Source organism: Giraffa tippelskirchi, chromosome 7 (assembly GCF_054371585.1).
Source record: "Giraffa tippelskirchi isolate mGirTip1 chromosome 7, T2T-mGirTip1v1.2.pri, whole genome shotgun sequence".
Classification (NCBI taxonomy): domain Eukaryota; kingdom Metazoa; phylum Chordata; class Mammalia; order Artiodactyla; family Giraffidae; genus Giraffa; species Giraffa tippelskirchi.
The window spans coordinates 96,889,776-96,899,818 of NC_137281.1; the positions used below are offsets into that span (position 1 = coordinate 96,889,776).

The 10,043-nt window shown below is 36.1% G+C and overlaps 1 protein-coding gene across 1 annotated transcript in view; it reads left to right on the top strand.

Annotated features, from left to right (window-relative positions):
* Positions 1-9,242, top strand: part of SPRED1 (sprouty related EVH1 domain containing 1) — a 116,626-nt gene extending 107,384 nt beyond the window's left edge. The window contains exons 6-7 of the mRNA XM_081507145.1: positions 2,827-2,928; positions 5,382-9,242. Of these exons, the coding sequence (XP_081363271.1) occupies positions 2,827-2,928; positions 5,382-6,032 (753 nt within the window). The 3' untranslated portion in view covers positions 6,033-9,242. The remainder of the gene's footprint in view (positions 1-2,826; positions 2,929-5,381) is intronic.
* Positions 9,243-10,043: the final 801 nt, after the last annotated feature.

Sequence of the window (10,043 nt, forward strand, 5' to 3'; positions counted from 1 at the left end):
CACTTTATATTCATATACCTGTATATGTATAGGAATGTAAATATATGCTGATTTTTGAACAAACCTGTCTCTTAGCTCAATTAAGATTAAGAAAATTAAAAGTTTATATTATTTTCCCTTGTTTTTCCTAAAATGCTCTTCTCTTATCATGTAGATCCAAGTTTCTGACCTATATTATTTTCCTTCTAAGGAACCTCTGTTAACATTTCTTATAAGACAGGTCTGCTAGCAAGCAATTTCCTCAGTTTTTGTTGCCTAAGAAGTCTTTCTCTCTCACTTTTTAAAAACTGACCTTTTTTTTAATTTAAGGTGTTTTTTGTACATAATAGCTTATACCTCTTAATCCCCTTCCCACATGTTGCCCACCCCTTCCCTGTCCCCACTGATAGCCACTCATTTGTTTTCTCTATTTGTGAGTCTGTTTATTTTCTGTTATATTCAATGTTGTGTTAAATTCTTTAGATTCCACATATAAGTGATGTCATACAGTATTTCTTTTTCTCTGCCTGACTTATTTTACTTAGTGAAATAACCCTCCAAGTTTATCTATATTGGTGCACGTGTCAAATTTCGTTCTTTTTTTCATGACTGTGTAGTATTCCCATTGTGTGTGTGTATACCACATCTTATCCATTTGTCTGTTGATGGACACTTAAGTTGTTTTCATGTCTTGGCAATTGTAAATAATGCTGCTATGAACATTCCCTTGTGGCTCAGCTCGTAAAGAATCTGCCTCCAATGCAGAAGACTTGGGTTTGATCCCTGGGTTGGGAAGATCCCCTGGAGAAGGGAAAGGCCACCCACTCCAGTATTCTGGCCTCAGAATTCCATGGACTATAGAGAGTCCATGGGGTTGGAAAGAGTTGGACACAACTGAGCAACTTTAACTTTCACATGAATATTGGGGTGTATATATATATCTGAGTTAGTGTTTTTGTTTCTTTCAGATATTTACTCAGTGGAATTGTTGGATCATATGGTAGCTCTATTTTTAGTTATTTGAGAAACCTTCATACTCTTTTCCACAGTGGTTGCGCTGTTGGTTGCCACCAGTCTCCTTCACTTTTGAAGGATAATTTTACAGGGTACAGAATTCTAGATTGGAGGACTTTTTCTCTTACCACTTTAACTATTTCACTTCACTCTTCTTGTTTATGTGGTTTCTGCAAAGAAGTCCAATGTAATTATTCTTTAAATTATTTTTCCTCTGGCATCTTTCAGAATTTTTTTATCTTTGTTTTTTTTTTAATAGTTTGAAAATTATATGCTTAGATGCTTTTCTTTTCTTTTTCATTTTCCTGCTTGATATTCTCTGAGCTTCTTGAATCTGTGACTTGACATCTGGCATTAATTTGGGTAAATTCTCAGTCATTATTATTTCATATATTTCTTTTGTTATTTTCATTCTTTTCTTCTTCTGGTCATTCTATCTTGTGTATATGTACAAAATTACACACTTTGTAATTCTTTCACTGTTCTTAAATATTCTATTCTTTTTTCCCCCACTTTTTGTTCTCTTTCCTTTCAATTTTGGAAATTGCTATATTCACATGCTCAGAGGTTTTTTTACTCAGCCATGTCCAGTCTACTAGGCTCATCAAAGGTATTCTTCATTCTCTTAGTGCTTTTGATCTCTAGCTTTGGGGCAAGACAGGTGGTGGTATTCTTCATTAGGATTTCTGTCTCTCTGTTTGCATTGCTCATTTGTTTTTGCATTCTATCTTGCTTTATATATTAGAGTGCTTAGTATATTGATCATAGTTGTTTTAAATTCCTAGTCTGCTGTTTCCAAAATCCCTATCATATCTCGTTCTGATGCTTGTTGTGACATTTCAGAATATATTTTTGCCTTTTGGTGTGTTTTTTAATATTTTTTTGATTGCTAGACATAATGTGCTGGGTAAAGGAACTGCTGTAAATAAGCCTTTAGTGATACAGTGGTAAAGTGTGTGAGAAAAAAAAAGCATTCTGTGGTTGTGATTAAGTCTCAGTCTTTAAGTCTAAGGTTTTCCCTCTGGATTGTGCATTTCAAGTTTTTTTTTCTCCCCCTTTAGGTGGAGCAGGTGGTTTGAGATGACTAGGGTTGGGTATATACCCCCTCCTGACTCTGATAATACCACAGTAGGTCAGGCTCTGGTTCATTAGTGTTTCCTGAGGACAAGTCTTGTTACAAAGAGTGTTCTAGCACATTTCATAATGGTTCTTTCTCCCCTCTCCATGCTAGAAGCATGGAGGGATTTTTCTGATATTTACTGTGGGAACTTGGTTGAGCTGTTAGAGGTAAACTGACAGAAGTTTGGGGACTTCACAATTACTGCCTTCCCCCTCCGCTAGGAATGTTTAACTCCCAGTTGTCTGTCCTGAGCCTCCAGCAATTTGTCACGGTTGTTTTTTTTTTTTTTTCCTACCCTGATACTAGTTTCCATGGTGATCTCTACTCATGAGTCTCTGCAGTCTTAGGGGTGGGGTTTGTCCTGTCTTCCTCTTTCATGGATCTAAGAAGAGTTGTTGATATTTTTTGTTGTTATTCCACTTTTTTTACTTGTAATTACAGCAGAATGGCAACTTCAAGCTCCTTACATGCTGAAACTGAAGCCAGAAGTGACGTGTGTGCTACTTTTTAAATTTCATTTTAAATGTATTTAGAAAGATCTGAGTTTAAATAATAAACAGGATGACTCAAATAGTGCTTTTTACTAAAATCATTTTGAAAAACCTTACTACTAATAGATTATGGAGTTTTGAAATACACATATATAGTTTCATTAAAAGTAAGATAAGGAATGTGTTCATTTGTCACTTAACTAGGAATCGTTTGTATTTTAGATAATGTTCAGTCATCCAGGCCTAGACATTCAGGACAGAAGTATAGAATATGGACAGCGGCAAATGCCCAAGGAATGTGGAGGCCTGAAGTCCCAAAACAAGGTAAGAAATCTTAGTTTTATCCTCTGATTTGGCATGTAACTAATTAACATATAAGAGAAATTTTCCAGTCTTTCTAATTCTCCATGTAGTTGAATTGTACTAGAGTTATTTTTTAGTGTTATAAACTTGCTTATTTTTATATATATACTTCTAAACCTCATTACTTAAATTTCCTCCAGATTTCTGGTTTCAGTCTGGGAGATTGTCACAGTGCATTTATCACCAATAGGAATTATAACTTTCTGCATCCATCACTCCATCTTTAGTCCACACTTGGAATTTTTTTAGCTGCAATTCCCAAATATCTGGAGAATGAAAGTTTGGAAGCCTAATCTAGATCATGGGCTTACTTACAAACTAGTCATTGGGTCTTGTCACACTAGTCACTTGTATGGGTGAAGGGAAGGGTCATTTTGATTTATGCCCCAAAGATGTACTTTTCCCCCTAGCCTGAAACAGCCTATCGGAAAGGTGAGAGAGTGTGGTGTGTTTTTCAGTCATTTTCAGAGACTTGTATAGCCAAACTATAACACATATACTTTGTGTTAGTTTGCTAGGACTGTCACAGTTTTGGAAACTGGAAGTCCAAGATCAAGGTGTTGATACATTTGGGTTCTTTCATGACCTTTCTCCTTGGCTTGTCAATGGTCACCTTCTGATTGTGTTTCTTTTTTTCTCTTTCTGGTGTCTTGCTCTCTGTGTGTCCAAATTTCCTCTTCTTATAAGGACACCGGTCAAATTGGATTAAGGCCTACCCCAAGGACCTTAGTTTAATCACCTGTTTAAAGGCTCTATTTCCAAATGCAGTCACATTCTGAGATACTGGGGGTTAGGGCCTCAACATAAGAAATTGGAAGAAACACAATTCAGCTCATAATGTTCTAACCTCTGGTCCCTCTTCTCACATGCAAAATATATTCACCTCATCATAACACTCCGAAAGACTTAACCCATTCTAGTACCACCTCTAGGTCCAGTGTGTGCATACTAAGTTGCTTCAGTCTTGTCCGACTCTTTGTGACCCTATGGACTATAGCCTACCAGTCTCCTCTGTCCATGGAATTCTCCAGGCAAGAATACTGCAGTGGGTTGCCATGCCCTATTCCAGTGATTCTTCCAGCCCAGGGATTGAACCCACATCTTATGTCTCCTGCATTGGCAGGTGGGTTCTTTACCAGTAGCACCACCAAGATGTCATCTAAATACCATCTAAGTCAAGTGTGAGTGAGACTCAGTTTGATTCACCCTGAGGCAAAATTCCTCTGGGCCCTTGAGGGAAGTGGCCCTACTCCCTTGATGATAGTGTCATTCCTGAGAATTTTCCAGGGCTTCAAGTTCTGGTTCTATTTTGTTTTTAAAATTACACTTCAGTTTATCACTTTCCTCTCATGTTTTACTATATAAATAGCAAGGAGGAACCTGGCTGTATCTTCAGCACTTTTCTTAGAAATTTCTGCTAAATATCCAAGTCCATCACTCACAAATTCTGCCTTCCATGAAACATTAGAATACAATTCACCCGCATTCTTTGCCGCTTTGTAACAAGGGTCATTCTCCACCAGTGTCCAACAATGTATTCCTCGTTTCCATCCAGGACCCTCACCAGAAACGCCTTTAACGTTTGTGTTTCTACCAAGCCTCTCTTCCCGTTTACCTAGGCTTTTTATAACACACATCTCAAAACTCGTTCAGCCTCTACCCATTATCCAGTTCCAAAGGCATTGCCACACTTCTGTTAGCACAGCATCCCACTCCTTGCTACTGAAATCTGTATGAGTCAGGGTACTCCAGAGAAACAGAACCAACAATATGTATATATATAAAGAGAAAGACATTTACTTTAAGGAATGGCTTATGTGATGTTGTTGTTTAGTCTCTAAGTCGTGTCTGACTCTTTTGCAATCCCATGGACCATAGCCCACCAGGCCCTTCTGTGCAGAGGATTTCCCGGGTAAGAATACTGGAGTGGGTTGCCATTTCCTTCTCCAGGGGATCTTCCCAACCCATGGCTCAAACCCACTTCTCCTGCTTGGCAGGTGGGTTCTTTCCCACTGAGCCACCTGGGAAGCCCTCCATCTGGGAGCCCCTACTCATATAATGGCATAGGTACATATTCAAAATCTTCAGAGTAGGCTGTCATGCTTGAAACCCGAGCAAGAGTTGTAGTCTGTATCCAAAGGCAGTCTGCTGGCAGAATTCTTTCCTGCTCTTTCCTGGTCAGTCTTTGTATTATTAAAGCCTTGAACTGATTGGATGAGGGCCACCTGTGTCATGGAGGATAATCTGCTATGCTTATATAGTCCACCCATTGAAATGTTAATCTCATCCAAGAGACATCTTCACTTAAACTTGCAAACTAATTGACCAATATCTGGGCACTGTGGCCCAGGCAAGTAGGCAATAAAATTAATCTTCACTGTTATTATTAAAGTTTTCATCTCTTTCATTTTTAGGTCCCTTTGAAATCAATTCGACATGTCAGCTTTCAAGATGAGGATGAGATTGTCAGAATAAACCCTCGCGATATCTTAATACGTCGCTATGCAGACTATAGACATCCCGACATGTGGAAAAATGACCTGGAGAGAGATGATACTGACTCCAGTGTTCAGTTTTCTAAACCAGACAGTAAAAAATCAGACTATCTGTACTCTTGTGGGGATGAAACTAAGTTAAGTTCACTCAAAGACTCTGTGGTATTTAAGACACAGCCTTCCTCATTAAAATTTAAGAAGTCAAAACGAAGAAAAGAAGATGGTGAACGTTCTCGCTGCGTATACTGCCAGGAAAGGTTTAATCATGAAGAAAATGGCAGGGGAAAATGTCAGGATGCTCCAGACCCTATTAAGAGATGCATATATCAAGTTAGTTGCATGCTCTGTGCAGAGAGCATGTTGTATCATTGTATGTCAGACTCAGAGGGAGATTTCTCTGACCCCTGTTCATGTGACACTAGCGATGACAAGTTCTGCTTACGATGGTTAGCCCTAGTAGCTTTGTCTTTCATTGTACCATGTATGTGCTGCTACGTCCCTTTGAGAATGTGCCATCGTTGTGGTGAGGCGTGTGGGTGCTGTGGTGGGAAACATAAAGCTGCTGGATGAAAGCATCCAGTGCCGAAATGAGCTTAAAATCTTTGTGTCCAGGAATTAGCTAACTTGGATTTGTGGAAAGCTTTTGGCAAGCATTATGCAGTCTTGCCTGGTATCCTTGGGGCCACACGTGGAGGAAGCAGAACTCATCAGTTCTTGGCATTTCACAAATGCTCGCCATGCCCTTTTCCCTGGAGTGCATGGCATGTTTTGTTACAGGTTGTCAAGAATATTTGCAAAAGGAAACCATTTCTGGTTATTGGCAATATAAAGTGAACATAAAATATGATCCAACTAAAAGGGATTAATTTTTTTGGCATTTTTGTATATTTATGCATTAGGTGATGGGACCTTTAAAGGTTTGAATTCATTAAGATATAAACTAAAAGTGCACTAGGAGACAGTTGGATTTCAATCTAAGAAAAGTTAACACTTGGGAATTGTACGAAGCAAAACAAGTGCAACTAAATCATTTATTAGTTGTTTTTTGAAGGCAGTTTTATGTATAAATAACAAATGTTTATATTTAACTAAATAAAAGGTACGAATTATTACATATAAAGCTTTTCTTCCCCTTCCTAGTTCTGAAGTAGATGTACATATATCTACTGTCACATTCCATTATATTTTGAATATTTTACTCATCTAGTTAATAACGTTTTTATTCCATGTGAATGATTTTATATTTTCATCATCATTTCCCTTTGGCTACAGTTTATATTGAGTTATATCTGTACATTCTGGTAATCTAAAATCCTTATAAAATATTCTAATAGCCTTGAGTGACCAACTTTTTTTTTTAAAGCACAGATGTAATTGTCTAATGTTATGATGGGAACATAACACTTATTTTTATATAAAAAGAGACTGAGTAAACATTATAGAAAAAGTGAGGTTTTGGGTTGTTTTGTTTGTGGTATTCAACCAGCAAGTTGTTTTCTTTCAGAATTTCCTCCTTTCAAAAAAGTATATTGCATTTACAAATGTTTTACAAGGTGAAAAGTGCAACTGGATAGTCAGTCAGTTTCCTCCTGAGATTTCCACTTATCATTCTGCTAATCCAGAATATGTTCAGCTGTGTTAATAATTTTTTAGCTTAATCCTCAGTGCTTATTATCACATAATAATGATAACTTTTCTCATTTTTATTTTATTTAAACTGACCAGAAGCAAAATTATGCTAAAGAGTGTGCTAAACTACCCCAGAAAAATATTTAATCCAACGTCCTGAATGAAATATCTTGTATGTTTAAATTTATTTTCTCTTGCAGAGCATTGTTCTACTGGATGTTTTATTTGCAAAGTAGCTGCATAAATGTTCCAGCAAGCTGTTTGAAGTACTTTGGGGTCAAATTGTCTTTTTTTTTTTTTCAAGTGTTACATTGAAACTCTAACTAAGTAAGGGGTTCCTGAAGAACATTCCCTTAAAGGGATAAAGTTGAGAAGTGTGCCTTTTTTTAATGGCTTGAAGTTTCAGAAATGATCAAAATTAAAATCACACTACTGTTTGAAGCTCATTTTCTATGCAGGTTTTAAAATGTCATTTACATAATCATTCTTTTTACATATCACACTTAAAAGCTTGTGTTAGCTTTCTTCTTTTGCCCCAGATCAAACTGAACAATGTACATAACACTATCTGTCTGTAAAATACTTTTTTTTAAGAAAGCATTTATATTTATATGACAGCTTGAACTGACAACATTGTGTATATAGATCATCTTGAAGTATTATTTCACATTGAAAAGAAGAAAAATATATTGATAACTATAGATGTTATGAAGAAGAGGTTATTTCTAGTTTTGTACTAAAAATCAATTGGTTGAACTAAGTCCAAAACATGACACCGTAGCAGCAGTTTTAAGTCTTATTTTTACTGTTTATATATTTGGATGCTGCTACTCCAGATGATCTTCATCCCTGAAGTTTTCAGCTAAACTTGGTTTCCTAGAATAGACTGTTAACTTTCAAAATTACTTTTTATTGATAAAATGGAAATACTGGTTTTCCTTGTGACTGAATTTTCATATTTGTAAGTGCTGAGTTTATAATTCAGGTTTGAGCAGGTGTGAATAACTGAAGAAAATAACTTGCTGGCTATATAGGAAAATGCTGTGGAAATGAACTGTGTATATACTTCTGGGAAGAACAAATTTAATCATTTCTTCTGTTGAGCACTAATCAGTATAGTGCAACTCCTGGTTCTGTACTGTATTTTATATGCAACATATATGCTTTAATATTTTAATGTTTGTGCATTAATATTTTCAATTTGTTTAACCACTTTGCTGCTAAGATCTTTCCGTCCCATCCCCAATTTTTCCTTTACAATTTTTAAACAAGTTTCTTCATTAAAAACTATGGTGATGAAATGGTTTTTATTTTAGCTTGAATCTTTATAGTTTAACACACCAAGGTTCCAAATCAGTCTAGAAGGCTAACTCATAATGTTACCTGAATCCCTTATGTGGAAGTTTTCTCTTGAGTAAATTAGAATTATTATGTGAAAACAAATGAATAGGCTAAATTTCTCATTCTTAAACGTGTATGGATATATTTGGGAGCATTTTCTCAGTCTGCATACAGATTTGATACTGCCAATTGGCTTGTCCTCTAAAACCTTTCTTTTCAGTTTTAATCTGGTAGTAGAAGCAAATGGCTAAGCAAAATTGTTTAAGTAATAGTAAATACTGAAAGAGAAAACAAGAAGACTTTGATCTGATGGCTTGTTCAGAATTAATAATTCTTAAAGTGATTTTCCTCTGACTTGACAGGGGAATCACTTGATTTCTGCAGAAATACGAGGTATGTAACTTCAGCACCACCTACTGGATGATTTATAGACCATACATGAGGTGGCAGTAGGGATCTGACAGGGTTCATCATTACTGCCAGTAAAGGGCTATTTAACTGGCGGCCACCTCCAAATGGAGAAAGCAGGAATAAGAAATATCTCAAAAGAACTGTAAAACCAGTCTTTTCCCTAATGTGTCTTATTGGTCCTGAAAGATTTTAAGCACTTTTTTTCCTTACGTATCCTGTTTTAAATATTTATCAATATTTGGAACTGGCAATCAAACTTAATGGATGTGCCGAAGCATTTATAGAACCAATTCCTTTAACTTGTAAAAGCCATTGCTAAAATGGTGTTCTTTTCCTCCCATTACCAGTCAGGGAGAACTTTTTAGAAAAAATAAACGTCACTGTATTTCATCATGACAACTTCAGAGAGTGTGTGTGTCTCTGGGATGATATTGGGCAAGGGTTAGAATTTAAAGGGGAAAACTTAAAACTACCTATTTTCATTGGTTACTCAGCAGTGCCTAAAATGAACTTTTGAAGTAATACAAATGCACTTTCAATTCATGTGTATAGTGCCATCTGATATCTTGGGTAAGTCTTGCTTTTTCTTTTTATCTCCCCAGCCCCTCTTAAGTGAACACCACAGAGATGATTCTTATTATCTATATGTCTCCCAAATGCAGGAAACATGTACTTCCCTCCAGATTCAGAGAAGCCTCTGGATGTTTGTTTTATGGAAATTTACTTTAGGTTTTGTGATACACTTTGGAATATGTGTTTTAAGATTGGGTTTTTTATTTTAGCCCAAAGAGACATTAAATAAATATAACATTTTACTACATAAAAATTTGAAATCTTGTTACCTGGAAAACATAAATTCTTAACTAAATATTCTCATTCTTGATTTCCAGGATCGCGTATCTTAAGTATATGGGGAAGCACTAGAAACTTGCATCATTGTTGCACTAAAAAAAAAGATTGGTCTATACTTCGCGATAATAGCACCATAAGGTGTTTTTCAGTGAGTCAAAACATCTAAAAAGAAATCGCAACCTGAGGTAATTTATATAAGCCAAAAAAAAAAAATTTTTTTTAAAGGGCTTTAAGGTATTAAGGTACTGTTTGCCTAGCAGCCAGGTGGTTATAAAACTTTCATATGCTTTGATACACTGATGTTAGCCATTGTTCCTGAAAGCTCCTTAAATTGCATAAGTTGCTACT